Source organism: Ceratotherium simum, chromosome 3 (genome assembly GCF_057802395.1).
Source record: "Ceratotherium simum simum isolate JZ-2026a chromosome 3, ASM5780239v1, whole genome shotgun sequence".
Taxonomy (NCBI): Eukaryota; Metazoa; Chordata; class Mammalia; order Perissodactyla; family Rhinocerotidae; genus Ceratotherium; species Ceratotherium simum.
This window is the reverse complement of record NC_141902.1, coordinates 23,738,530-23,766,276: the sequence shown is the minus strand read 5'-3', so window position 1 is coordinate 23,766,276 and position 27,747 is coordinate 23,738,530. Positions and strand designations below refer to the sequence as shown.

Genomic DNA, 27,747 nt, shown 5'->3' with positions numbered 1-27,747 from the left:
CCCCCTCCCCTGCTCCGTAGTACTTCCTCTTTGGCTGACTTAGCTGATAGCACCCAGACCCAGGGTCAGGCCCCTGGCACTGGGACGGATCTGGGGACAGGCTACACCACTCTGCCCTGACCTTGGGATTGGCACCAGCTTCCAACCAGTCCCCAGTAAAGCCTGTAAGTAAGTATCCTGGGAGAAGGAGAGGTGATGGTGGGGCGGGTGCAGCCATGAGAGAAGGTACTGAGGAGTTTCCAAAGAGATCCTGATCAGTGGTAAAGGGACTCAGAAGGATTCGTTCTTGTCTGCCATCCATGAACTCCTCACCATCCCTGTTATTCCTGGTGGACCCTGGGCATCTCTGGGGAGAGTGGGTAGATGATTGGAGGAAGTCAATGGGACTGAGAGGGCTAAGGGCCTGGCAGGGTACAGAGAAGCTAGCCTTTGGAGGGGCTGCAGCATTGGTAAGGAAAGCCCCCCAGTTTAGTTCTGGGTTTCAGGTCTCCTAAGGGAAGAAAGCTGAAAGAGTCTGAAAATACTGCCGCTGCTGTTGCTGTTGCCGCATATTTTGCAATTGGGTCTGTGGGCAGGAATGGGCCCTGTGGCCCAGTTAGGAAATTAGTCTTTCTGTTCAGCCAGATCCCCTTAAGACAGATCAGTTGGCAGTGATGAGGGCGGTATATTGCGCAGGTCCGTCTGATGCTGCTGATCTTGGAGACAGACTCCAGTATTCAGGCTGAGTGTGTCCAGGGTGTCAGGAGACCCTTGGTCCCCCACCCTCATGCACATGTCCGCTCTCACTCTCCAGGTCCTTGAAATGACCACGAACACTACATCTCCTGTAGCACTCTCCTCAGTTGGTGCCATGTTCATCCCTCTGCTGGCTATCGTCCTACTGTCAGTGGCGCTAGCTGTGGGGCTTCCTGGCAACAGCTTTGTGGTGTGGAGCATCCTGGTAAAGATGCGGAAGCGCTCTGTCACTGCCCTGCTGGTGCTGAACTTGGCCGTGGCTGACTTGGCCGTGGTGCTTACTGCCCCCTTTTTCCTCGACTCCCTGGCCCGAGGCACCTGGATTTTTGGACTAGCTGGCTGCCGTCTATTCCACTATGTCTGCGGAGTCAGCATGTATGCCAGCGTCCTGCTTATTACAGCCATGAGTCTGGACCGCTCGCTGGCGGTGGCCCGCCCCTTTCTGTCCCAGAAGCTGCGCACCAAGGTGACTGCCTGTTGGGTGCTGGCAGGCATCTGGGTGGCGTCCTTTCTGCTGGCCACGCCTGTCATCAGGTACCGGAAGGTGACCTTGATACAGAACAGGAGCTTGATATGCTTCCCAAAGTACGACAGCGAAGGACACAGGGCCTTCCACCTGCTCTTCGAGGCCATCACCGGCTTCCTGCTGCCCTTCCTGGCCGTGGTGGCCAGCTACTCCGACATCAGGCGCAGGCTGCAGGCCCGGCGCTTCCGCCGCAGCCGCCGCACCGGTCGCCTGGTGGTGCTCATCATCCTGGCCTTCGCCGCCTTCTGGTTGCCCTACCACGTGGTGAACCTGGCCGAGGCGGGCCGCGCGCTGGCCGGCAAGGGCGCCAGGGAGGGGCCCGATGGGGAACGGCTGTTTCTGGCCCGTCAGGTGCTCATCGCCTTGGCCTTCCTGAGCAGCAGCGTGAACCCCGTGCTGTACGCATGCGCCGGCGGTGGCCTGTTGCGCTCGGCCGGCGTGGGCTTCGTCGCCAAGCTGCTGGAGGGCACCGGCTCCGAGATGGCTAGCAGCCGCCGCGGGGGCACCCTGGGCCAGACGGTGAGGGGTGCCCCCACCTCCCTCGAGCCTGGCCCCTCGGATAGCCTCACTGTCTCCACCAACCCTCTCCAATGAAGCGAACTCAACTGCGCCTGGGGGTGGTGGTGATGGCAGAACGCCCCCATGCCGGCCTGACCCAATTCTGTACCCCAGGAGGAGAACGAGTATGGGGGGTGGAGCAGAAGAAGAGGAAGGGGAGGGCCAAGTAAGGGCAGAGTGAGAGCCTGGCTCCTGAGGCAGCTTAATAATTAAAACTGAGGTCTGAGATTGGGTCAACTCGGTATGTGGGGCGTGTGTATCATGGGGGCTTTGGGTGCTCGTGGGCGCCCTTGTGGGGGACCTTCTCAATGGTTGAGAGTCACATCCTTTAGTTTCCCATGATTTTCAGTTGTGGAAGGGACACAAAGACATAGAAATCAGATCCCCCTACCCTCCCCCATTCTGCAGCAAGCTGTCTGCCCATCATACTTAGAACCACACAGGTCTGCAGATGCCTGAAGGAGCTGACCAAGGAAGACCACCCATGTGGGCTCATCACTCCAGACTCCCTGACTCAGTGGACCTTCTGAGAAAACTTAGCCCTGCTGTGGGACATCTCCCCTGAAGCCTGTGATGGGTATAATTGTTACTGTGACTCCAACTTCCTGCCAGTAGTCTTCGTCCTCTCAGTGGGAGATGTTCTCGGGGATTGTCTTCCTTCCCTCCATCTCCCAAGGAGGCCTCGCTTGAAAGCCAAGTCATCGGGGTGCTGGCCTGGTGGCACAAGTGGTTAAGTGTGCGCGCTCCGCTGCGGCAGTCTGGGGTTCGCCGGTTCGGATCCCGGGTGCACACTGACGCACCGCTTGTCGAGCCATGCTGTGGCGGCGTCCCATATAAAGTGGAGGAAGATGGGCATGGATGTTAGCCCAGGGCCAGTCTTCCTCAGCAAAAAAGAGGAGGATTGGCAGATGTTCTTCATCTGCCATATTCCGCACACACACAAAAAAAACCCAAGTCATCAGATCTCATTCCCTAGAATTTGGCACATCAGCATTCCGCCAGCCCCCAAAAGACACTCTGGCACAGGGTGGGGCTGAGGGCTGTGTGACCTGATCACTCTTAGGAAATGAAGAGTCCCAAAAGCGAGAGATGAGTCATTCTTTCCTGAGTGACTGTTGTCTTGGAGAGCCTTGAACTGGCTCTGTTCTGACAGTGTTTAGGAAGATGGTAGCAGCAGTGGCAGCAGTGTACTTTCTGAATCTCTCCCATAAGAAAAGAAAGAGCAACTAGGAGAAAACCCAAAAATCCATATGCAACATCTTCGACAAACCTAGGGTGTTGCATTATCCCCTATGGACCCCAAAATATTAGGAGGTGGGAATGAACCATGGATGCTTCAAAACCTACATAATATCAGCATCTGTGCAGAAGGATGCAGAAGGAAGCAAGAGTGCATCTGAGAGACCTGAGAACAGGAGAACCCCCAAACTGTCTACAGGTCCTTGCTGGAAAGCATGGTGGGTCAATCTGAGAACAGCAGCTGAAACAGGGAGGGATCCAACAGATTATTTCCCAGGCCTCCCTCCCATGCTGCATAGTAAGCACAGAGTGGTTCTTGTTTAGTGTTTGTTGAATGAATAAAGGTCAAATGACATTTTCCTGGAGATTCCTTCCAATATTTGTGGGTGGGGAGCAGGAAAGGACAAATCCTTGTTTTGAGTCATGTGGATAAACTAATTCATGCTTCCAAGCTGTACAAAATACTGGAATCAGGTTGGCAGGCAGGCTGAGGTGGTCCTCTTCCTGAGCTGGTGTAAAAGAATGATTCCTTTCTAACACATTCATGCTCACACTTGCGCACACACACGCACTCAGTTTGGCCTGAGAAGAAGCCATCCTGCTGAGAGGCAAGGAGAAAGAGAAGGATCCCCAGATATACCAGCAGCTTCTGACATCAATTACTCCAGACATAACAGAGTCTCTTTATTGTGGATCTTAGAGGCGGAGAGGAGGCGGTGGGGGTCTCAGCCTAGGGCAGCTGAGGGAGGTCCAGTTCGTATCAAATCTGTGTTCAGGAAGTAGGTGCAGAGCTGCCCTTTGCCTTTGACCTTGATGATGCCCCGGCTGTAGCAGGTATAGCCTAAAGACTGCAGGGCCCGAGCTGTCTCTTCAGTCACCTGCAAATGGAGGGGGGTGAGGGAGTGTGGGGTGGCCCCATCCTTGTCCCCCTGCCCCCTGCCTCCAATGTGGCTCCCTCACTTGGATCTTTCCCAGGACTCCTGTACTCTCCATGCGGCTGGCCACATTCACCGTGTTGCCCCAGATGTCATATTGTGGCTTCTGGGCCCCAATCACTCCGGCCACTACAGGTCCATGGTTCAACCCTGACAAGAGGTGTGGTAAAGAGGGGCTTAGGCAGGGGGATTTGAGGAGGGAGAGGGGAAGAGGAAGCTCAAGGAACTAGAGTGAATGGCCTGGGGCCCTTAGAGGAAAGGAGTGTGGGGCTGGGGGAGTGTGGCTTAAGGAAAGGAGTGGGTGAGCCTCAGAGCTCCTGGCCCCGTAGTTTCATGCTCCATCCCAAGGGCTGAGTCTGGAGGGGGGTCCAGGGATGAGCTGGGGAGCAGCTAACAAAGGGCTTGGGGAAGGGAGAGCTTGGGGAGGTGAGGAGCAGGGCCTAGACTGCCCCAGCAAGGGAGGGTCCTTACCCACACGCAAGCGGAAGTTGTTGAATGAGTGCTTGTTGATGACATCCAGCTTAGACCCAAGGGCCACTGCGAACTCCACCATGGTGCCGAGGTGGCTGCAGCTTCGCTCAGCATCCTGGCAACAGGCCGGCCCACCAGGATGGGTCAATGAGGGCACAGGAATAAGTCCCACTTATGGGCCCACCAATGAAAGCCCAGATGAGGGTTGGTGGGTAAGGAAGGGATTAGGTACCTGCTGTGCGTCCTGTCCAGAGGTGGCATTTAAGCCTGTAGCTGCCATGTAGGTGCTGCCGATGGTTTTGATCTTCTCCACCCCGCTGAACTTGGGCTTGGAGAGCAGCTGTATAGAGAAGATGCTGTGTCCTCAGTCTCTCTTGCCATCTCCCTCCTCTCTCCCAAAAGCCCAGCCCCAGACCTTTGGAGGCTAAAGGACCAGGTTGTGGGGTCAAGGATGAGGTCAGGAGGGAGAGTTGGTAGTGGGAAGAGTTGCTGGAGAGGGTAGAGGTGGGGGATCAGAGGAGGAGGAGGAGGGCCGGGGAGGGGAGGATGGGCCTCATAGTCAGGAGAGCAAAGTGGAAGGAGGGACTGGTGGAAAATTGTAGAATCCAGGACATAGGGCCTGGGGGACTCTTGGAGTTGTCACCTCATCAAAATCAGCAATTATCTCATTGAGCAGCCGTAGACACTCTAGCCCCTCGTGGTTGATATTGGATTCAGAGTAAAACTCCTTGAAGTCTGGGACTGAGGCGAAGAGGACACAAACACACTCGTAGGACTGGTGGTAGAGATCCTGGGAGGGCGGGAGGCTGGGTGAGGGGGATGCCATGTTCTTCCCCTCTGGGTCTGCACGGGCCCTCCTCCCTGCGTCCACACTCCTCCTCCTCTGTTTAAGAAGGATCGGGGAGGAGGGTAGGGGTAGGGCCAGGTTACCCCAGGGATGTGATGCAGGAGTCAAAGATTGGGTCTCATTGTGATTCCAGGAGAGACAGGGGTTTGGGATTAGGATCACCTCACAGCAATGTGAAGGGAGTCTCTTCTAGAACTGAGATCATGTCAATGGGAATTATCTTTATATCCTATGTAATTGCTGAAATGTGTTAAATCAGTTAGGTCAGCTCACAGATAGCTACAATTTGGAAGATAAAATAATAGGTGAAATGGGGTAGAGGGAAAGGCAGGGAAAGATGGTGAAGAGGGAGGCAGATCCGATGCTGGTTCACAAAATGGGCACCATGAAGTCCTGGTTAGTCCTAGATTCTGGCTCTGAGCTTTCTAATAGCCAGTGTGAAGACAGAAACAGGATCAGTTATAAGATTCCCAGGTCTATAAGAGAAGAAATCAGGAGAAGTGGAGCTACTTGAGAGAAGAGAGCAGGTGGTGGGGGCATAAGGCTGTGAAGTAGCCCCCTGAGCTGTTTCTTTAACACCCCTCAATAGAGGCCAAGAGCACACCCATAGCAGAGAGGGTGAGGTGCTGGTGGTACAAATAAGATGGTACAAAATGTGGGTGACCTTCTCACGGTCTGACTATGGCAAGATATTTGAGAGTCTAGAGCAACAACACCCAACAGAAGTTTCTGTGATGATGGAAATGTTCTATATATGTGTTGTCCAATATGGTGGCCTCTAGCCACGAGCAGCTGTTGAACACTTGAAATGTGGCCAGGGTGACTGACGAACTGAATTTTTAATTAATTTAAATTTAAATTTAAATGGCCACACATGGCTAATGGCTACCATACCAGACAGTGCTGGTCTAGAGAGATGGTTGGACTGTGTCCTCCACACAATGCCCATCAACTCTCCACGAAGCTTGTGTGAGAGGTATGGAGTGGCCATGAGTTGGAGAGGACAATCCTTCCAAGTAAGAACTTGGAACACAGAGATTCTGTGATCACCAAAGACAGAGCCTAAGATCTTGTGAAATGGAGGCACCTGACAGGGACAAGGGTTGGGTGGCCACCTGACTCAGTGTTGGGGAGCCTAGAGATGATGGGCCATGGGCCAAGAGCCAAGACTTTCATCTGAAATTAGCCCCTTTGGCGTCTGGGGCTCAGGAGTCAGGGGTGAGGAGTCACCTCGTTGCGCCGGTTCTGGCCAATGAACTGGGGGGCCACGTGCGCAGGGAGCACGTTCTCCAAGAGCAGCCGAGTCAGGTTCTCCATCGTCTCTGTCTCCTCCCGCTCCTGTCTCAGCTTCTTCTTCCACAGGAAGTCCAGGCGGCAATAATACTCATTCTGGGGAGGGTCAGCAGGGGGCCATGGAGAGACACAGTGCAGGGGAAGCCCCAGCTCCTGAGTGTTCACCCCCCACTCCATGACTCCTCAAACCACACCACCCCCCAGTTTAGAGATAAGGCTTAAGGTGCAACTATGCCTGGGGATACTACCTTGAAACTAGAGTCAAACTAGGGTGGACAGAAGCGGCAGCAGATTTTTTCTTAAGCATGGTTTTCCTAGATTGGGGGTGCGAGGGATAAGGGGAGGGGAGAATTTGAGGGTACTCTCCTTGAGGAGTAAAGGAGGAAGAAAGGGAGCAGGAAGGTTCACTTAGGAGCTCCCAGTGGGCACACCACTTTGGCTCAACCCTGGACATGTAAGATTAAGGGAAAGGGTGAGAGAGATCAAGTCACAAATATGGGGACCCCTGCCTTGCCCTTCATAGGGAGGCCCTGGAGGGCTGAGCTGGGTCACTTACCTGCCGAGCCAGGACAAGGAGGGTAAAGAAGAAGATGAAGAAGGAGATAGCTCCCATCAGTTTGGGCTCCTTCAGCACCCCCGGTCTAAGGAGGCCATGGATAAGGGTTGTTTCTTGCCCTGTCCCTTCCCGATGGCCTCCTCCCTGCTCCCAGTGCCCACGTAGCCCTCAGCGTCCCTCCCCCTTTGCCCTGTGGGTGGTTCAGGTCAGTGAGGTGAGGACGGCTCTGCTCTGTCCTGTCACCCCTGTCCCAGAGGGCCTGGGCACCTCTGTCCAGTGGTTGTGCGCACCTGGAATCCGAGGAGCCCAGACAGAGGCGGGCGATGAGGCAGTCGGACAGCCAGGCATGGGAGTGCAGGAAGAGGGAGCAGGAGGCCGCCAGCCACAACAGGAGCAGGAGTAGCTTCAGTTCGAAGCTCATGTGCAGAAAGAGGGAGCAGGAGAGGAAACCCAGCACGCAGCAGTGCATGGAGTACTGTGGGGCCAGCAGGGTGGTCAGGAGGTGGGGCAGGGGAACACCCCAGGGCCCAGGTCCTATCTAGGGGGCAGGAGGTGTCATGCACACAAACACACACCAAGTGTGACTGATGTCTGTCCCAATGCACAGGATGGAGTGTTCTTCAACTAAGGAGGTGGGAGAGGGGCCAAGGAAGGCGCTGGAGAAGGAGATTCAGGGCTATAGGAACACTCACCGGGACGCTGATGAGAGGCAGGGACCCAGGGAGCTCCCAGGAGAGGTTGAAAGCCGTGGAGGACACATTGGGACGCCGGAAAGGGCAGTTCGGTGCTGCCGGTAAGAAGAACTGCAGGAGGAGATGAGGAGCTGAGGTGGGCAGGCAGCTCCTTGGGCACAATGGTGGCTTGTGCTGGGTTTCAGCTGACCCAGGGATGAGTCAGGGCCAGACTGCCCCAAAGGGGTGGATTCTGCTATTTCTGGTTGGTGAGGGAGCCTCAGCACTGGGGTCCTTGCTAGGGGGGCAGGGATTGGGGGAGTTGGTGTCATGAGCACTAGTCTGCCATGGATCCACTGCGTGATCTCTTGCCACCCACTTAACCTCTCTGGGGCTCAGCTTTCTTTTCTGTAACTTGGCTGGGGGATGATTCCTAGGGTGCCTTTCAGGGAGAAAATTCCAGGAATGATTCTAAGTTCTGAAAAATCAGCCAAACTCAGCTATGAAATCATAGTGAGTCAGCTAAATAATGAAGATTGCCGATATGGAAAAAAAGACAGGAAGGATGGCCAGCAAAGCGTTATTAACAATGATCATGCCCAGATGGTAGATTGTGAGTGACTGCAATTTTTTTCTTTTATACTTGTCCAACAATTCCAACATCCTCTAGCCTCAGTTCAGATGCCTTCCCAAATCCAGGGCTTCCCTTTCAGCCTCTGGCAGGTCCGGCATGCCCTGATGGGGTACATAGGGCCCCCTCTGCCCTCACCAGGCTGGCAATGGCCATGGCGAAGACGAGGAGGATGGTGGTGGTGCCCAGGGCGACTCGCAGTCCAGGCCGTGTGGACACGAGGCCAGACAGTGTGGGCAGCCAGTGTAGCATCTTGGGGCCTTTCAAGACACACTTCTGTGGAAGGAGCATAGGAGTCTTAGCCATGGGGCTGGAGCACCGACTTCAGGCCAGGTCATGGTCAAGGCCCCAGATCGCTACTTCCACCCCCTAGCCCATCTCACCGTCAAGTGCTCTGAGAAGCAGACGAAGAGGAGGAGGAGAAAGAGGAGGAACGCGATGCTACAGGTGATGGCCAGAGCTGGGGGCCTAAACGGAAACAAAAGTGAGGGTTTGAAGAGCCAGAACAGGCTCCCTGTGTGCTGGGAGGGTGCCATGTCCTCTGGTTGGGAGATGGGGAGAAGTGGTCCTGAGTTGGTGCTGCCGATGGGGGCTGGGCTGATAAAAGAAATTACATGCTGCTGATCCAGGAAAGCTGAGGGGTCTAGGGCAGTGTTGGGGTGGGACAGGAAGTATTAAGGTAGTGATAATATTGGAAGTGGGCAGGGGCTCGCAAGAGTGGCCGAGGCTGCATCAGACAGGTCTCTGGGCTTTCAAGTGAAAGCTCTTTGACCTGGCTGAGTTTTGAACAAGTCCTCACCCCTTCTGGCAGTGGGCTAGGAGTGAGGGCCTACTTGCTAAACTTATTTGCTGTGAGATTTGGTCTTCTCAATGGGAAGATGACCTCCTTCATGGGGATGTTGTTAGAATCGAGAGACAGGCATGTGAAAATGCTCGGGTTATGTAGAAAGTCCACATGATGTAGGATGGTAAGATGAGGGCTGTGATTATCACTAGTTCCCCAGAACATGTATTTCCTCTGTGGGTCAATCTGAAGCCAGGGGAAAGTGGGCAAAGGAAGACAGTGTGGGTGGGGGATCAGGAAGGCCAGGGGGTCCGTTTTTGAGAATCAGCTCTCTCACCTATTTGTCACCAGCATCTGGATGATGAAGTTGGAGAGAAAAACCAGGAAGGTGCAGGCTGCATAGTATTTGAAGGCGGGGAGTGCAGACAGTCGATACTGGAAGGGAGGGGGTTGGGGTGGAGACAGGGGCACCAGTGCTGCCCATCGCCTTGAAGGTGTTAATCCTAGGCAAGGAGTGGGTCCCCCAGCCTCACTGCCCCACCGTCCAGTTCCGTCCAAGGTAGCCCTACCAGTGCTGCCTCCTCCCGCCCATCACTACCCAGTAATTCAATCTATAGGGTGACTTCCCCTTTGAAGAGAAGCACAAGCCCTTCACCCCCAGGATCACAAATTGAGCAGACCTGAGGAGGGGAGGTGGGGCCGCAGGGCTTGCTCCCTCCCCAGGGCCGAGGAACTAAGGTTGGGAAATCCTCTGGTGTCACACACCGCCCTCGCCTTCCCCGCCCACAGCCCACCTCTTTCTCCATCTCCTTCTCTCGGAAGTACAGCGTCAGTGGGTTGAAGTCCTTCGACTGCTTCCACTGTCTGGTGGGAGGTGGGGGAGCAACAAGCCCCGGAGAGGAAAGGGCAGGGCAGGGCAGGAAAGGGCCGGAGGGCATGGTCAGATGCATCTTTCCCTGGGCCAGAGCTGAGAAGCCCCTCCTTTCCCTTCGGGTCATCAGGGGAGCACCATCCCTTCTCCACCACATGAGCCCGGGCCTCAGCCCTCCCAGCCCTCTTCTCTTCTCCGTACTTCTGAGAGTTGAGTTGTTCGATGACCTGGAAGAACTTGGCATCCCCAGTGTCCAGTTCTTCATCTAGTCCCCGGGGAGTACGGCTCCTGCACAGTGAGTGCCCAGCCTGTCACCACGGAGACCCTCAAAAGCATCTGGGCAAAGCAGGAGCCGCCCCCCAGTGGGGATGGAGGTAGATCACCCAGACAGCCCCACTGTCAAAGTCGCTCAGGCCTCCTCACCGGTCCAGGCTCCACTGGGGGCTGAAGGAAGCCAGGGCCTTCTCCTGTCGCGAGAACACAGGGGAGATGGGGAGACGGGGAGCGTCCTTGGAGCCTCTCTGCAGTGAGGCATTTCCTCATCCTCGGCTGTTCCCCCTGCCTCTAATGACTTCTCTCTCTCTCCTGTCAAATCCCACCTGCCCTCAAGGGAGGGTTCAAACTGCACTTACTCCTTGTTTTTTTTGTTAGGAAGATCAGCCCTGAGCTAACATCTGATGCCAATCCTCCTCTTTTTACCGAGGAAGACTGGCCCTGGGCTAACATCCGTGCCCACCTTCCTCCACTTTATATGGGACGCCGCCACAGCATGGCTTGCCAAGCAGTGCAGCAGCGGTGCGCGCCCGGGATCCGGGCCTGCGAACCCTCGGGCCGCTGCAGCTGAGCGCGTGCACTTAACCGCTATGCCACCAGGCTGGCCCTGCACTTACTCCTTAAAGATTCCTCCTGACTCTTTAGACTCTGAGGGTCTTTATACTGATTTCCACATAGTTTCTATCACTTACAAGCCACCCTTGTATCGTCTATAGGCTTGAATGGCTATTGATTTCTTGTATCTCGTCTTCCCTAAGGACTGCACAAATTTCAAAGGCAGAGACTTGCGCATCACACCGGGATGCCAAAAGATCCCTGTGGGTGTAAACTGAAGTGAGAATGCAGAACACTGTGACTTCCTTCTGACCTTCTGTGACGGTCAGGCTGAGCTGGCAAGTGGCCCGGGTGGAAAACAAAAAATGGAGAAGAAAGAGAAAGAGGAAGAGAAACAAACCTGGTTACAGTCATTTTCTTCTGCATCAAAAGGAACGCTCAGTGTGTGCAGAGATATGAAAATGAGCAGCAAGTAAAGCAGGTGAGGACAGTGCCAAGGAAGAGGGGGAAGCGCTGCGGCCATGGCCCAGGGCGAGAAGTATTGTGACCGTTCTTCTCTGCTCCTCTTGGCTCGTGAGGAAGCTGGAGCACAGGGGGCCACATCATCTCCCCTAACCAAAACCTTATGTATGTGAGAGGAAAGGTGGAGAGAGAGACAGAGAAAGATTGAGAGGTATATTTCAGGTATGAGCCCATCTACGCATCTATGCCTGGACCTAACTTTTCAAACTACCCACCTGCCCCCTGCCCATGCCTATAAGTTATTTGAAGGCAGGGAAAACGTCTTATTCATTTCTGTCTTCTCAAGAACTAGCCTAGTGCCTGCCACATAGTAGGTACCCAAAATGGTGGAAGGAATGAATGGATGGATGGTATATACCAACACAACCCCTGCCCCACCACCCCGAAGTTCCCATTGTTTGAGCATAAGCCAATTGTGACTCTCAGGATTTCTAACATTTGACTGAGGCCCTGGAACTTCAGGGGCTGAGAAGTGAATTTCCAGGCTGGTGAGGTCCTGCCTCAAGAGATACGCTAGAACAAGGGGCTCCTACTCCTCTACCCTGATACTTCTTAGCCTGCACACCAGCAGGGGGGATGGGGGGTGGGGGAGGTCTGGCATGGGTTCTGGGGGGCATCCCCACCCCCCAGAATCTACTAGGGGGATTGCATTCAAAATTGTCCACAGTCCCTGGGCTCCCAGCAAACCCTGCCCTCTCCTCCACCCCACCTCTAAGGCCTCAGCCTGCAACAGTCAGCTGGGTCTTGGATTCTTCCCTCCTCTCCCTCCAGCTGTCTTAACTCTTCTGACCTCTCCCCTACTCCATGTGGACGCTTAAAATTAAGTGCTCCCCTGAACCACTACTGCCAGAGACCCCCCGCTCCCAAGGTTCACTGCTCTCTGGCCTGCTTCCCTGCTGGATGGGAGAGGAGGGGGCGTGCAACACAGAAAAGATACTCTGGAGTCATCCCATAAATTCAACCAGGTCTACCCAGCAGAGACGATTCTGGTAAGATCTGCAGAAAGGTGGCTGGAAATGCCAAACAGGTTTGGGAAGATCAGGTAAATGGGAGGAGAACAGGCTGAGAAACCTAATCCCAGGGCTAGCCTTTAGGGACATGGCCTGGCCCCTGCATGAGGAAGTTCTGGCTGCTCGTCATCAAGTACCAACCCCAAAAGCCAGCCAATGAGGGAGATCCAGGCTCCTCTACCAGCTGGTGGGTAATTGATTCCCTGAACGTGCTATGCACAGGATCAGCCAGTAATTGGCCCTGCCCTAGTTTCCCCTAGACAAGGGTTAGGCCCACCCCCCGCTCCCCTACTCCTGCCTGCCCATGGTGACTTCCTTCTTCAAGGCCATGAAAGATTCTCACTGTCACCTCATTTGATCTGTGTACAAGTGCTAAAGAGTAGGGGCAACAGTCTGTTTGCCCCACCCTTCCAGTCCTAGTGGGGATTGAAGAAGAGAGTGGGTAGTAGCAGGAACTGAGTTAAACAGAGACATTTCCTGGTGGGAATGGGTGTGCAGCCCTGGCCTCAGAGTCAGTGTGGTACCAGGGGAAGGGGCTTCCTGAGTGGAAGTTGGGGAGCAATGGACATGGGGTCTACAGGATCTTGCATCTTCTCTGAGATGAGCTCAGAGGGCAGTCATCTTTGCCCTTTCTCTGGAAAGAAGGGCAAAGAAAGGCTGAACCAGTGACTGGGGAAAAGAGACAGTTCAGGCCCTGGGGATGTCACCAAGTGACTCCCTGGTGGTGGGGGTGGGGAGGCTGGGAGTTGGCAATGGGGGTGGGTTTATGTAAGTGCTGGGGCTCATGATGGAGGCGCACATACCGGGAGAGGAGTGGAGGTGGACACAGGGCTCTCTACATGACTCAGGTGGGCAAAAGGCTTGGCTGCACCCCAGGACTCCAGGTAGCGGGTCATCAGCAGTGATGGGCGCATCTTGGGGCCCTCGAGAGAGGACAGCAATCCTCCTGCAGTGCCCTTCTCGTCTTCCTCCTCGGCCTGGGACATATGAGGGCTGAGAGTCAAGATCACAGACCCTTCCCCATTCTCCCCACATCCCTTAAAGGCTTGTTTCCCCTCCCCCTTGACACACACACCAGGACCCAGGAACTCAGTCTCAGGCATAGCAGAGAGCAGGCCTGTTGGCTGCGGGAGGGTAGGGTGGGCCAGCACACGGGGTCCAGGCTGGGCTTTTACCCGGGGATCGATGACCAGGTAAGTAGGCTCCCCTAGCTCCCGAAGGTATGGGTCCCGGTGTTCCATGGCTGCATCCTCCACAGCATAAGCCCCTGCCAGCAGGGCCAGGGTAGCCCCTGTGATATGCACTCGTCTGGAAGGAGGGGGCAGTGGGAGTCAGGAGGGAGGGACCCCAAACCTTTCATTTCTTTCCAGGATCATTCCCGGGGGTCTGACTTCAAGCAAGGCCCTGTGCTACAGGAGGTGCCTCCTGGCTTCCCTCCCTGCCCCGCAGGATCTCCCTGAGCCCCACATGGGCTTGTGCTCATTTTAGGGAACTATGAAAAGGGGGGTAGCATGTGGGATCTCTTGCTGTAGCCTCCTGCAGCCCCAGGTCTCACCCTGGCACGCCACCAGCCTCCATGTGGTTGGCCAGTGTGACGTCATGGGACCAGACATCATACTGCCACTTCTGCAGCCCGATGACCCCGCAGAGCACGCTGCCTGAGTGCACGCCCACACGCATGTTGATGTCCACACCAGTGGCTGCCCGGAGTTTCCTGAGCAGGGTGTGTAGGGGTGAATCTGAGTGCTGCCCTCAGCCCTGCCCATGCGGCACCCCTCCCTCTCTCCAGGAGGACTTCCACTGCCCTGCCTGCTCCCCTCCCACATCCATCCCTCAGTCCTCCTCCTGCCCGCCCGCCTGAGCTCACCTGATGGCCCAAGCTCACCTAATGGCCCGGCACATGTCCAGCCCCATGCGCACGCAGTTGATGGCGTGGTCTGGCAGTGAGAGTGGCAGCCCGGAGACACAGTAGTAACAGTCTCCCAGGATCTTAATCCGCATGCATTCATGCTCCTGGGAGTGTGTGTGTGCAGGGGGGAGGGGGCACCTGGTTAGAGGCCAGAGGAGGCAGGAGGGAGTTGGGAAAAGTGGGAGCAAATATGGTATTCCTGAAGAACTTCTGAGGTTGGTAGTGTCTAGGTCAGATCTAGGGATTCCCTTGACTTGATATGGGGTTGGCTTACGTCTCCCCTGCAGGTGTCTTTCTCAGAAGGATTTCCCAAGGGTTGGGATGTCGGTGGCTCTCCCCAGCTTTGGCACGTGTAGGGTGTATCCAGATTTAGCAGATGAAAGTAGCCTCAGGGTTGAGGGCTTTGGGGGGAGACCCAAGATTAGCTTGCTCGAGAGCATCCCTGGGGCCTGAGCAGGTGGCTGGGCTGAGGTTGCATAGAGCAGGGAATTCGCTTGGAGGGGCCTCCTAAGGTTAGAGCATCTGAAAATCTAGATTTGGTTGTAGGGTCCAGACACCTATGTTGGGGCTCTGAGCATATTTGGGAGCGCTGTGGATGGGCATCTGTGGAGATGAGAGGTCTCTCCAGGTTTGAGGTGTGTGGTGAACAGCTCCATGACTGGGGATGGTTGAGAGGGTTTCCTACTCCCACTGCAGTATCTGGGAGCCCATACGGCTCTGAAGGGGGACTGGGATCTTAGGAGGCAGGAGTTTCCCCTGGAAGGAGCTCTCTAGGGTGGAGCATTTGAAAGTCTCTGGGTGGGGAGGGAGGCCCCCTCTGACCTTGGCGATCTGGTCGAACTTGCCAAAGAGCTCGTTGAGCATGAGCACCAACTCCTTAGGGGAGCACTCACTAGCCAGCCTGGTGAAGCCCACGATGTCAGCATACAGCACGCTGGGCAAGGCAGACTGCGTCAGTGGGGGTGGGGTCTCAGGCCACGGCCCCTCCCCTCCAGCCATCCTTCCTCATACCTGACTCCCTGGTGCCTCTTGACATAGAGGCTGTGGAAGTTGTTGGTGCTCTCTGGCCGTGACCCCTGTCCAGCCTGCAGCCGTGCCATGATCTCTGCCTTCATCTCTCGGGCCAAGTAGGCAGGAAGGATGGACAAGAGAAGGTGTTCCTGGGGGAGGTCTCTATGAGCACCAACCCTCCTGTACCCTAAAGCCAGGAGCCCCAGCCCCCCAAACCTCTAGGAGCCCACATGCTTCCCCAGCCCCTCTAGGTGTTCCGCAGGTCCTCCCCACCACATACAGCCGGGCTCCAGCACACCATCCTGCTTTGATCACCTTTAGGGACTGAATTCCCAGCACCAACGGGGGAATTAGAGTCCTTCGTTTAGTATCATAACATTCTAAAGTGCTTTCACAAGCTTCAGTTTGAGTCTCACCGCACCTTCCAAGGTGGGCAACAGCCAGATTTTACCAGAGAGGAAACAGAAGGTCAAGTGACCGGCCCAAAGTTATTCAGCTAGTGAAGGAGCCCGGCTGTGTGAGCTAAACACCTCCTCTCTCCTCTAGCCACGGTCCCACCCGGCCTCCCAGGCTGCAAGGACCTGGTGCTTCTTTTCGGTGTCCAGCCGCCGGCGCGAGTGCAGGGAACTAAGTGCCTCGCGAAACGTGGCGCGCAGCGCGCGCTCCATCAGCGCCTTGTGATACGCTCCGGCCACGTTCCCGCACAGGAACAGCACCGCGTTTGCTGCCAGCTGTGGGTGAGGGTCAGCTTCAGAGGGCGCTGGATACGGGCAGAAGTGGGGGTGGCTATGTGTGTAGCAGGAGTTGGTCTCCAGGAGGGCTGGGGAGGACTCTACAGTTAGAGACGGAAGTATTCCGAGGGAATCGGTGCCACACTGTGGGGTCTGCAGGGGGCGCTTCTCCTCCCCCATACCCCGTGCTCCAGAAGACTCTTGGCTACTGCACCAACACCGCCTCTTAGGTCTAGAAACCTTTGCACATACGTTTCCTCTACCTGGAATACAACTCCACCAACCCCACGCCCTACCCCTGCCGCAGCACAAAACTACTCAAGCTCCAATTTTTACATTCTCTGTAAAGATTCCCTTATCCGTATCTGTCCCCACCACCCTGGTCCCCTGGCAAACTCCCTTCCCCGTGCGCTCAGAGCCCTCTTCTGGTATCTGCGGGCATAGCGCTGCACTGGTGTACCAGCTCCACGAGGGCACGGCCGAGGCTTGCCTGTGTTTGTACCCTGCGCCCAGCTTTGCACCGTGCCATGGAGGCACAGCTCAGCAAATGGTTGGTGAATGCCTGGACGAACCAAGTAGCGCGCAGCAGAGCCGGCCCTGGGCGCAACCTGTGCTACGTGCGTGCTCACCTGCGGCAGCAGCGCGGGCCTAGACTGGGGCTGAGGCCCAAGATACAGCCCAAGGACCAGCAGGTGTGAGAGCGATGAGGCGAGGCCCGCGGCGGCGGCGTCCCGCATGCCCAACGGCAACATGGCGTACACGGTGAAGATGACAAAGAGGAAAAAGGACACCTGGGGGAAGGGGGTGCGGGAAGCTGCAGGCTTACCCTGCTGGGCTGCTCACTGCTCAGTGTGAGTTCCAGGCCCGGGCGTCCCCCTCCCCCATGCTCCACCTGCCGCCCCTCTCACCTGGTCCCAGGCGCTCACCACGCCCCCGGTGAACAGGAAGCCGTAACCCAGCGCGAGCAGCGCTGCCCACACGAGGCCCGACAGGGGCCGCGTCCAGCGCTGCAGTCGCTGTTCACGGGAAGCCAAGCCTAGCAGGAGCGAGAAGCCGCCCAAGGCGCACAGCACAGTGGTCAGAAAGCCCGGGTCCGAGGCCAGCTCCTGCGGGGAGGGGGCGCGTGAGGCCAGATCGGACTGTGGAATTTGGGGAGCTCGACCAGGAGAGGAATAATGGGCAGCCCCACAGGCCGGTTCTGGAAAGTATCTCAACCCCAAGTACTAGAAGGAGGTAGAGGACCTCCGCTTGCCGTTCACAGTGGGTTGAACCATATGAAGTAGCCGAGAATCTGTTCTGAATCTCCGGAGCCAGCAATCTCCTACGGTTCAACCGAATATCTCACTCGCATGCCAGGGGCGCCCAAGCCTTGGGCCATCTACCTAGGAGACCAGGCTCCGGACTCTGAATTGGTCATTTGTGAATCCAGGACCTTTCTGAGCCTGTTTTCTCATCTGTCAAACAGGAATCATAGCACCAGCCTGGGGTCCCCAAGCAAGCAAAAAATCCTAGCTCACGGAAGCACTCAGGAATGATTGTACCCAAATCTGGCCAATTTGCTAGGGGGATTCCCTGCCCCAGGCTCGTGACACGAAGTTTCACACACCCCCACCCCCTCACCCCCGCGAGGCAGTGCTCTGGCAGCAGGGGGCGCCCCGAATCTCCCTTGAAGCCGCGGGCCGCGCTCTCGACACCTGCCTCAGGGAGCAAAAGTCCCAACGCTGTCCCCGCCCTTTTTCCCCACCTCTTCCTAGACTTCGAGGTGGACCAGCAAGGATTGGTCACGTCCAATGATTTTCCCACCTTGCCTCCGAAGAGTGAAAAGAAAACTTGGAGCAGGGTATTTCCAGAAATAGAATTGAAGACCCCTTTTCTCCCCCAAAAGAAACTGGAAATGGCTTTATTTGGGGAACTAAAGAGAGCAGGATGGAGGGTGCCTTCTGGGAGTCTGTGGGTACAACTGCCTCCCAGCCCCTAAGAGGGAAAGAAAACCAGGAAACGGATTCCCACAGGGCCTAGTGTAATTTCCCCCCTGGAAAATTGGAAAATCCGGTGTTGGATTAATTCTAGTAAATCCAGTGGATCACAGAAGCTCGAAAGGTCTGTCAGTACTCTGACAGAAATTAGAAGCATCTAGGGCTCTGCTACCTCCCTGTGTAGACGCAGAGACTGGGGCCCAGAGAGGTGGAGTGACTTGTCCAGGGTCACTTCGTTCCTAGCGAGGTTCAGCGCTTCTTTCCCGGGTCCCAGCAAAGAAAGCACATGAAGAGAAGACCCCACAAGTCCTAACCCCGAAAATGCGCCCTAGGCAGTGACCCTCCCTCTGCTCTGGAGAAGGCACCCTGCACCAGATGCCTGCTCACCCTGCCGCTGGCCCAGGCGACAGCCAGCAGTGCCAGAAGCGCGCAGAGCACGATGGCCAGCAGTAGCAGCAGCAGTGGGTACTGCTGGCTCAGGCTGTAGTAGGTCTCGTAGAAGAGGTCTTCGCTGGGCGGCGGCCGGGGACTGAAGAGGCGGGCCATGGCGTCCCCTGCCCTGAGCTCCCGCGCTGCGCCGGCCCGAGGGTGGGTGTGGGGAGAGTGGGGGCAGGCGGCAGACCTGGGGCTGGGGAGGGCCAGGGGCCGGGTTACCTCTTGAGGCTCCAGCCAGCCCCAACTGTGCCCCTCTCCCCTGGTCCAAGCCACTGCCACCCCGCACCCCCAACCTCGCCGGGGCAATCCCATCTCCTTCCAGGCACTACCTGTGGCCTCCCAGCCCTGTCCGAGTTGGCGGTGAAGGATTGCATTCACCCCCCCCCTCAAACCCAGACTGCCGAGGTGCCCTAGCAAAAGCCTCATCACCAGGGGGACAGGATTTGGGGTTGAAGCAAAGGAGCCCTGGGTTCCCCCTTTTCCCCAACTCACTCCGCGATGCTGCCGCAGCTGAGTGGGCTAGGCCCAGGGAGGGAGCCCGAGGGCTGCTTGTGGTGTGACGCTCGCCGCCGAACCAGTGGCTCAGAGCCCTGGGAGACAGGCGCTTCCCTCCCGGCGGCGCGGCGGCCCCCTCCCACTTCCCCGATTACAGTCCGGCCCCTTTCCGTGCCCTACTCCCCAGGCCTCCTCCCCCACCCCGATTGTATCTCCTAATACCATTGTCTTCCTCCTTCAGTCCCCTCAAGGAAGGGGAATGTGGACCACGGGAGGAATGCCAGGGGGTGGGGCGCGGGCTGAGTGGGAAGTGTCAAAATGGGGGTGAACAGCTCGGATGTGGGGAGACTGAGGGAGGGCTGGAGTGAAGCCTGGCGAGAATGTAGGGAAGGACATGGTGCCAGATGGGGGCTATGATCTAGGTCAGGAGAGGGGAGGGTGCTCATTCCCCTCCCCTCCCTCCTGGATGGCCGCCGCTGCGGCCGCGTCTGAACTGTCCATGCTCCAAGGTCTCCAGCTCCGTGGGAGGGGGCACGTCTGTGTGTAGCTTTGTGCAGCCTTAGCCTTCCACTCCCAGACACCAGCTGAGAATCAAAGGTCTCCAACTTTGGAAGCAATGTACATGCGACTGTATGTGATGGAGGGAGGTTAGAGTATGGGGCTGACCTCCGAGAACCTGGGGGCATTATGCAGGGCAGAAGGTGGACTCCAGTGCGAATTCCCACGGAGAGCCCCCTCCCCGGGACCCCATTGCCGAGTCACTGGAGCCCAGAAGAAAAGGGGGGCAACAGGGACACAAAGCCTCTATCCCCAGGGTTGAGGTTTAGGGTGGGATCTGGCCCGCTCAAGAGGAAGTGCTCCACCCTGAGATTAGGCGGCCCCAGGAGCCAGGCCTCCGGGATTCCTTCCTGCCGCCGGCTGGGCCCTGACCTCATGTGCATCGCTGCTGCCGCCCCCAGCCCTCAGCATGCCGCTTCCGACCTCAGTGAGCCTGCAGTGCCTCCCCCTCCCTTAATGCCAGCTCTCTGGCCTCCCATCCATGTCCCTTCCCGCCCTGGCTGAAACCTTAGCCTCCTGCGCAGCACTTTGGTTAAAATTCCACCTAGTTTATTGACTTGTGGGGGCACAGAGTCAGTTCGAGTGCAGGCCAGACGGCCCTCAAAGAAAATCTCGCCTGGCTGCCTCAATTCCTGCTATTATTGTACGGATCCTGCGGTCCACTCCAGGCTTCAGGTTGTGGCGGCCGTTCTTTCGAACGTGCTCGTGGCGGGGCGCGCTGACAGCCCCTGCCCATGCCCCAAGGTGCCGGGCCCTGCGTGGACAAGGCGGTTCCTCCTTGCATAAGCAGGTAGTTGTTGTTTCCCAACTGTATTCCTTGGCAGTCACGGATGGTGAGGGATGATAGCCCTTTAAGAGAAATAGAGGTGGTGGTGGGAGGGTTAAGTGGTCAGAAACTCAGTTAGAAAGAGCAGCAGGGCGGAGGGGCAGCGGCACCTCGTGTTCACCCTGGGGAACTGCAAGTATTTCCCCTTCAGCCTGCCCCTTCAGAACTGGGTTTGCAGAAGCTCAAGAGGAGTGGCAACTAACGTCTGGCACCCTGATATTTGGGTCTTTTCCGCTGGGAGACCCTCAGGACCGACACAGCAACAGGGGAATTTAGGGGTTCAGAGTTGGTGCTGGGGAAAGTCAGAAGGCCCAGGGGCAGATCCAGGCTGTGCTGTGTGACCTCAGTGGGATCCAATCCCAGTGGGTGTCAGCTTCTTCATTTATAAAATGAGGAGGTCGGGGTGGATGGCCTCAAGCCCTTTCTCTCCCCTGGATACCCTGGATCTATCTAGGGTCTTGAGGAAGAAGCTGGTGGGGAAAGGAAGGAGTGGGAGTGAATACCTGGTATTGGACTTGGCTCCGGCGCCCTGGGAGGCCAGTGGGTACCAGGTCTCTCAGCCCCCTGTGAACAACACAGTGCTCTCGGGCTCCCTGTCCTGAGGTCTCTTCCCCCATCGCACACCACCTCAGCCCCAAGTTTCCCCTGGCAAGGGGACAGGATTCACAGGAGTCCTAGTGTATCCGCTAGTCCTGCCAATGTCTCACCTGATTCCCTTGGGGTCCAGGACCTGGGGTCCAAGCTGAGGAGGGGCTGAGTACCTGGTTTCTGAAAGGTGAGTTCTCTGGAGTTTGGGGAGGTCGAGCTGTTGAGTCAGATGTCCCTGCTGTCCGGTCATGCTGAACCTGCTTTCCTTGTGCCCTGATCCTCTCAGGAGTGTTTGTACACTTTTCAGGAACAGAGTTGGGGAACCCCTCCACATTCAGGTTGTTCAACATCTCAGCCACAGTATTGCAGCTTCCTGTGGTTTGCCCAGGGCCATCCATTTCTGTCTTTCTTGGGCCTGGCTCAGGGGTAAACATCGTCCTGTTGCTGCCCCTGTGCTCAAACATGAACTTCTTCACCTGCAAGGACAGGGGGCTTGTTGGGTGTGGAGGTGGGGGAGCTGAGTAGCCAAGGGAGGAGTCTCTTGGTCCACAGTCTGTTGCCTGGGAACTCAGGGGTGGGGTGGGGAAACTGGAGAGGAGGGTCAAGGCATAAAGAACAGTGGTCAGTGGGGAGTCGTTGGGTGGCCAGGGGAGTCATTGGGTGGCCAAGGGAGCCATGTTGCCATCTCTGACCAGCTTCTAGCGGGCGGGGGGTTGTGTTGGGTACTCACCATGGAGACAGCATCTTCTATCTTGTCCTCCACCCGACGGAAAGCTTTCTTCATTTTTGGACGGCAGTCTGGAGAGAAAGCAGAGTGGGTGGTAGGGGAGCAAAACTTCTTTTCCAGGAAAAAGCCCCGTGTAGACAGATCCAGGCCTACCCCAGCTGCCAGATGGCCAGCTCACCTTGGAAGGAGGGCCTGTCTTTGGGCTCATGGCTCCAGCAGTGCTGCATTAACTCCTTCAGTCCCTCCAAGCCAGGAGTCTCAGGGCCGGGCTTGGGCAGCTCAGTCAAGGGGGGCCGGACCTTCCTTTCACACACTGCTGCCTTCACCAGCGATATCTGGGACACTACTGGGATGGGGATGGGCGATGTGCAGAGAAGATATTAAGGATACGAGGGGCCACCTGTTCCATCATGGAAAGGGGCAAGGAGTGTAGTCCAAGGGGAGGTGAGGGAGGAGGACAATCTGAGCAGGTAAGCAGGAAGAGGGGGGGTTAGGGGCTTGTGAGAGGAGGTACCCGGGGTTAAGGATCCCAGAGTCTGTCCAAAGTCTTACTCTCATGGTCTCTTCCAGCTAGCACTGCCCACATTAGGATCCCGAAGCTGCACAAGACACAAAGCTGAGGCTTGGCCCTACTACTGGCAAGACTCCTCTCCCGTTACCTTCCCCTAGAAGGGCCCAGAGAGGTGTAGAAATTGGGGACATGTGTTTGCAGTGAGTACTTACCTGTAGACATCACTGGCCATGGAGGCCTTCTGGTTTATATCAGCCAACAGTTCTGGGGCCAAGTAGGCTAGGGTGCCCCCTGCCTTCCCTGATCCTGCCCCTGACTGTGAGCCTCCCTGAAACGTGGACAGGCCAAAATCTGCCAGCTGCAAAAGGAGGGAAGAAGAAGGAGGTAGGGGATGGACAGTGCCAACCAGCTTCCAGAATTCCCTCTCTGCCAGGAGATGCAGATCCAGCCTTGTAAAAGTATGGAAGGCTAGGGAACGGTCAGACCAGTGGGGCCCTTGGATTGGAAGTCTGGGTCCCCTCTCCATAGGGCTGGGTCAAGGTCTGAGTCTGCTGGGCTAAGTTAGTCATGGGTCTCTGGAGGGCCTGGTGGGGTGGGCCTGTGGAACTGACTGTGTCGGTCAGGGCCTCTATCACCTGGTATGGCAGAGATAAAGCTCCTGAGTGACACTTGGGCAGCCCTGTGTCCAGAGGGAGATGCTGAGGCTATTCAGTAGCCAGAGCTGCAGCAGGTCCTGTGTCCCATTAAGGGGGGGAAGGGCTGGAGCAGCTCAGGAGCAAGACTTTGTCCAAAGGCTGGGCTAGGGTGTGGATGGGCTGACCTGGACATGCAGCTCTGAGTCCAGCAGGACATTGGAAGGCTTGAGGTCTCGGTGCAGAAGGACGGGGTTCTGGCTGTGCAGGTAACACATCCCGAGCACCAACTCCTGCAGCAGGCGGCAGAGGAGCGGCCAGGGCCGAGGGCACTGGGGCTGCAGCAGCCCTGCCAGGGACCCATTCTCCATGAATCGAGTCACCAGAGCTGGCCCGGACACGTAGTCCCACTCCAGCTTCTCAGTGACCCCCAGCAGGAGCAGGACGTACTGGTTACGCAGATTTGCCATGGCCTTCACCTCCCTGGATATCGCCTCCCTACACCCCAGGACAGAGATGGAGTTGGCTCTGCTCCTGGGAAGACCCCTCCCTTTCCCATTCAGGCCCCACCTCCTTGGCCAGACACCAACTGGCTCTAAAGAAGCTTGGGTCACTCACGAGTTCACGATCTTGACTGCCACATCATGACCCCACGACCTGTGTTGCACCCGGAACACGGTGCCAAACCCGCCTTTGCCAACCAACTTCGGGTTCTCCAATTCCTCGATGGGCACCAGGGAGGCTGGGGCTCCGCTAGGCCTGAGAGAGAGAGCCTCGTCCACCAGCTGGCCATGGCCCCAAGTCCACGCTGCCCCCTGCACACCCCCACCCCCGCCTGGCCCCATGATTCCGGGGACTTGGCACTGTCAGTTGTCTCCTGGCCTCCCACTCTCCACTCACCACAACTTGACGCAAGACATCAGGCTGGAAGGGTGAGGGGCTTCTGGAAGTTTCGAGCCCATGAGGATGGAGTGACTTCTGGGAACGGGATTTGTGGCAGAGAGGGGGTGGGGCTCGGGAGAGGGGTCAATCTCTAGGCCACTGCACGGTTCCGCTTCCCGGGTCGATGTGCCTGCACCGAGTGAGTTAATAACTTCCTTCTCCGACAGGCGCCTCTATGGTCCCGCCCCAGTAGCGGGAGGGGGTAGTGTAAAACGGAAGCTAGTGCTTCTTTCTTTTAACCAGTGTTTCCTTGAGCACTTGCTGTGTGCCTCGGCCAGGTTAGGTGTCATTGGGCATTTGGGGTACCACGGAAGGAGTCCTCACCTTCCAGGAACGCACAATCACCTCACTCCTATAGTCAGTGTTTCTCCCTTCTCCCACAGGATTCCCAGCTCCACCACCCGCCAGGCCTGGGTGGGGGGGGAGGGGATGGTGCTGAGGAGGATTTTGTGGTCCTAGGGCTCAGCTCTCCTATAGCTGCCCTAAGATCATAGCCAACACTTCTATAAGCCTGCCATGTGCCAGGTACGTATATTAGCTTATTTACTTCTCACATCAACCCTAAGGGGATTGGTACTGTTTTTATTCTTCACAGATGAGGAAATGGAGGCACTGATAGTTTAAGTATCCTGCCTAAGCCAGTATGAATTGACTTCAGAGTCTGGCTCTGAATCATCGAGTTTTCCTATTCTCACACAGGCTTCAGGGCTGTACCACTCAGCTGGTCGTGAGGGGGCTGAGGACGGTGTGACGCATCCAACAGTGTAGTGAAGGGTCCCTGTGTGTATTCCTGCCCAGTCCCTGACAGCTGCTCTTGCTGGCAAGCCCCTGGCATTGGTAGTGACTTGCCTGCTGGCAAGACCAAGACCTACTCCCAGGGCATTGTGGTCAGATGAACTAGCTCAGCTAGAGGGCTGCTGACATTGTGGTGTACACTGCAGTCGAAACACCTCAGCGCCTCCCTGCCCTCTCCCAGCGTGCCAACTCCTCCATGCAAATGCCCTGGTTAATACACGTTCCCGACAGGCATATGCTCTGGACAAGGGCCTTTAAGAACTCAGGAGGGCCGGCCCCATGGCTCAGCGGTTAAGTGCGCGCGCTCCGCTGCTGGCGGCCCGGGTTCGGATCCCGGGCGCGCACCGACGCACCGCTTCTCCGGCCATGCTGAGGCCACGTCCCACATACAACAACTAGAAGGCTCTGCAACTATGACATACAACTATCTACTGGGGCTTTGGGGGAAAAAAATAAAAAAATAAATAATAAAAAAATTAAAAAAAAAATTAAAAAAGAAAAAAAAGAACTCAGGAGCTTGGGGAGCCTTAAGGATTTAGGGTAGACAAAAGGTGTCCATATTTTACGTGCCCAAAGCCTGACCATGGCTGGAGGTTGTGGGAACTAGATACGGCCACCCCTAGACGCTCAGTCTTTCACGAGGAGACCCAACCCTACAGGTCGTGTGCCAGCTTTCACTGGAAGGTGCTCGCCTTGGTATGCACTTTTCATTCTGTCCAGTGGTCCACGGGCTCTGCTGGTTGGAGCAAAAGTGGCCAGCAGTTAACTGTGGTTTCTAGAGCACCTGAGAACTCCAGGATCCACACCGTGAATTCTGGTGGAATCAGTCCAAGCTATAATTCTTAGACTGTAGTCTCCTTAAAAGCCAGTATGTGGGTGATACCAATAAATATTTGTTGAATTGAATTAATAAAGGAACGAGCAAAACTTTCGGAGCTTCCTTAAGACGCTGATCACCCCAGCTGGAGCTCCGTGCTCATTGGGAGGAAAGAGGAGGTTGGGCTTCTTTATGGTTTGGGGGTTCTCACTGCACCTGCACAGTTGACAGAATCTGTCTGAAGTAGACTTGACTCTAGAGATATGGCGTATCTCACAGAATACAATGGCAGTCCTCAAAAAGTCTAGTCAGGAGCTAAGAGCCATCAGAGGGGGCAGCCATTCCTTTCATGATTCTCTTTGGGAGAAGACCCTAGTCTCCACTTGAGGGGAACAGGCAGACAGGAGAGAGAAGGGTGTTTAAAGGCCTTTTTATGGCTGGATTTCTTTAGATTGGGACAGGGGTCAGCTACTATAAGCATAGGGTTGCGGCTAGTGTCAGAGCCTGTACTATTTTTTGACTCAAAATAGACCAAGCGCCTTTAGAAGAAGGAAGGGCAGGGAGAGGAGCCTGGAGTGAGTGCCTGACAAGATCCTCTGCTTCTGCAGGAGGGGACTGGTAAGGCAGAGTTGATTCCTGGATTTTGGAGCTCTGGCCTTCCCTGTGACCCCAGGTGTCACAGGCTTTTGGAGTCTATTTGGGTGTCTCTCATCCCTTCAGTTCTCTGCTCCCAACTGTCTTTGGTTACTTTCAGCCCATCCCTAGGACCTGCTCTGGTTCCTTCTCCCTAGCTGTCGGGGTTGGGGGACAGAGGGTGTGTCTCTCTTCTTGCGTATTCTAGCCCTAACTAATTCTCATCTCTTGTTTGATTAAGAGATTCCAATTATAGACCAAATGGTAATAATTGAGGTGACAGTAAAAAGGATTATGGAGGATTTTCATGTTCCATAGTGTTTGATTATTTTATATTAGCATGTATTACTTTTATAAACAGTTAAGAAGAGAAGATTGTGATATGTGCAAAGATTTAGTTATAAGGATATTCACTGAAGTGTTGTTGAAAATAGTGAAAAAATAATGGGGCCGGCCCTGTGGCATAGAGGTTAAGTGTGCGCACTCCGCTGCTGGTGGCCCGGGTTCTGATCCCGGGCGCCCACCGACGCACCGCTTGTCAGGCCATGCTGTGGCGGCGTCCCATATAAAGTGAGGGAATATGGGCATGGATGTTAGCCCAGGGCCAGTCTTTCTCAACAAAAAGAGGAGGATTGGCGTGGATGTTAGCTCAGGGCTGATCTTCCTCACAAAAAAATATTAATAAATAAAATAGTGAAAAAATAAAACCCTGGCTATTCAATCATAGGAAAAAGACTGAAAAAATTATGCAATGGAAGATTATGTAGCCATTAAAATGATGACTTAGACCTATATTTATTAATATGACAGGTGTTTATCATATATCAAGTGGGAAAAAAAACAGATTATAAAACAGTATGTCCCATATAATCATATTTTTTGTTTGTTTTAAAAATTCTCTTCCAGGAGTGTGACAGAGAGCTCAAAAGCCTCCCATAGCAGAATACCTAAACGCTATATAAATCACAATAAACATGTATTTTTAAATTTGTTAGTGAGCTCCCAATAAAATAAAGGTAATCTCCTAAGGGCGTCCCCCTGAAACCAACAAAATAGAAAAATGTAAAAAAAGAAGGTAAATAGAGAGGTCAACTAATTAGAAACCTAGAGCTTTGGGGACTGGGTAGAGGGTATGGGAGATTAAGGGAGAACCAAAGAGTAGGCCCTAGGGCCTAGGAAGATGGAGGAGCTAAATATGAGACACGCCTATTCCCTGACAAGCTGGGGCCCTCAAAGGGGCCTCATTTTTTGTGGAAAGGAAAAAGTCCACCTGCTTGTGGAGGGAACCTGCAAGGGAACCTGTCTAGGCTGCAGCGCTAGATGTTAAAATTAATGAAAATGTTAGTTTCCCTGTGAGATCTGCTCTCACACGGATCTGTAGTTGGAATTTTTACTTTCCTTTTGATCAAATAAACCATAAGTTGAAAGATTTAAATGGCCCCAGATTATTAATGCCCCCTGGAGTCCAGCAGAAGCAAACTGAATCCTCCTTAGAAGAAAGCATCCTTAATCCAAGTTTCTGGATCAAATTCAGGCAAATATAAACTCACAAAAAAATTTACTGGGGCCGGCCCGTGGTGTAGCGGTTAAGTGCACGCGCTCCACTGCTGGCGGCCCGGGTTTGGATCCCAGGCGCACACCGATGCACTGCTTGTCAGACCATGCTGTGGTGGCATCCCACATA

The 27,747-nt window shown here is 55.4% G+C and overlaps 3 protein-coding genes across 11 annotated transcripts; 1 reads left to right on the top strand and 2 right to left on the bottom strand.

Moving 5' to 3' along the window:
- The first annotated feature begins 176 nt into the window (after positions 1 to 176).
- On the top strand, positions 177 to 3,418 carry LTB4R (leukotriene B4 receptor). The gene has a single exon (XM_014780448.2). It carries the CDS (start codon positions 767 to 769, stop codon positions 1,853 to 1,855), a length of 1,089 nt encoding a protein of 362 aa, XP_014635934.1. The 5' UTR covers positions 177 to 766; the 3' UTR covers positions 1,856 to 3,418.
- A 303-nt stretch (positions 3,419 to 3,721) lies between these two features.
- Positions 3,722 to 19,126, bottom strand: ADCY4 (adenylate cyclase 4). Of its 8 annotated transcripts, XM_087423221.1 has the most exons (27): positions 19,032 to 19,126; positions 18,492 to 18,732; positions 17,037 to 17,234; positions 16,758 to 16,919; positions 15,979 to 16,128; positions 15,398 to 15,546; positions 15,209 to 15,320; positions 14,363 to 14,490; positions 14,033 to 14,191; positions 13,653 to 13,785; positions 13,281 to 13,454; positions 11,346 to 11,567; positions 10,541 to 10,584; positions 10,319 to 10,405; positions 10,041 to 10,110; positions 9,584 to 9,681; positions 8,846 to 8,930; positions 8,601 to 8,738; positions 7,853 to 7,963; positions 7,451 to 7,635; positions 7,161 to 7,245; positions 6,542 to 6,700; positions 5,108 to 5,254; positions 4,697 to 4,804; positions 4,465 to 4,579; positions 4,019 to 4,143; positions 3,722 to 3,936 (listed from the first exon to the last, which is right to left on the bottom strand). In XM_087423221.1, exons 2-27 carry the CDS (start codon positions 18,648 to 18,650, stop codon positions 3,784 to 3,786), a joined length of 3,456 nt encoding a protein of 1,151 aa, XP_087279347.1. In that variant the 5' UTR covers positions 18,651 to 18,732; positions 19,032 to 19,126; the 3' UTR covers positions 3,722 to 3,783. The 8 variants fall into 8 exon arrangements, with proteins under 8 accessions (XP_087279347.1, XP_087279350.1, XP_014635933.1 ...); XM_087423224.1 differs by lacking the exon at positions 5,108 to 5,254; XM_014780447.2 differs by lacking the exon at positions 11,346 to 11,567.
- Positions 19,127 to 20,119: 993 nt separating this feature from the next.
- Positions 20,120 to 23,956, bottom strand: RIPK3 (receptor interacting serine/threonine kinase 3). Of its 2 annotated transcripts, XM_087423212.1 has the most exons (10): positions 23,777 to 23,956; positions 23,495 to 23,635; positions 23,065 to 23,374; positions 22,457 to 22,602; positions 22,286 to 22,332; positions 21,912 to 22,079; positions 21,737 to 21,804; positions 21,180 to 21,482; positions 20,922 to 20,982; positions 20,120 to 20,441 (listed from the first exon to the last, which is right to left on the bottom strand). In XM_087423212.1, the coding sequence occupies exons 1-10, from the start codon at positions 23,836 to 23,838 to the stop codon at positions 20,218 to 20,220; spliced, it is 1,530 nt and encodes a 509-aa protein (XP_087279338.1). In that variant the 5' UTR covers positions 23,839 to 23,956; the 3' UTR covers positions 20,120 to 20,217. The 2 variants fall into 2 exon arrangements, with proteins under 2 accessions (XP_087279338.1, XP_087279342.1); XM_087423216.1 differs by lacking the exon at positions 20,922 to 20,982.
- Positions 23,957 to 27,747: the final 3,791 nt, after the last annotated feature.

Excerpts from the sequence above, each read along its gene's own strand:
- LTB4R (XM_014780448.2), top strand. The coding sequence starts at position 767 with ATGCACATGTCCGCTCTCACTCTCCAGGTCCTTGAAATGACCACGAAC.
- ADCY4 (XM_087423221.1), bottom strand. The coding sequence starts at position 18,650 with ATGGCCCGCCTCTTCAGTCCCCGGCCGCCGCCCAGCGAAGACCTCTTC. Across the intron at positions 16,920-17,036 it reads TGGTGAGCGCCTGGGACCAG|GTGTCCTTTTTCCTCTTTGT; the intron begins GTGAGAGGGGCG and ends CCCTTCCCCCAG. Across the intron at positions 7,246-7,450 it reads CTGGGCTCCTCGGATTCCAG|ACCGGGGGTGCTGAAGGAGC; the intron begins GTGCGCACAACC and ends TGGCCTCCTTAG.
- RIPK3 (XM_087423212.1), bottom strand. The coding sequence starts at position 23,838 with ATGGGCTCGAAACTTCCAGAAGCCCCTCACCCTTCCAGCCTGATGTCT. Across the intron at positions 23,375-23,494 it reads GCAGTCAAGATCGTGAACTC|GGAGGCGATATCCAGGGAGG; the intron begins GTGAGTGACCCA and ends CCTGGGGTGTAG. Across the intron at positions 22,080-22,285 it reads AGCTGGAAGAGACCATGAGA|TAGTGTCCCAGATATCGCTG; the intron begins GTAAGACTTTGG and ends TCCCCATCCCAG.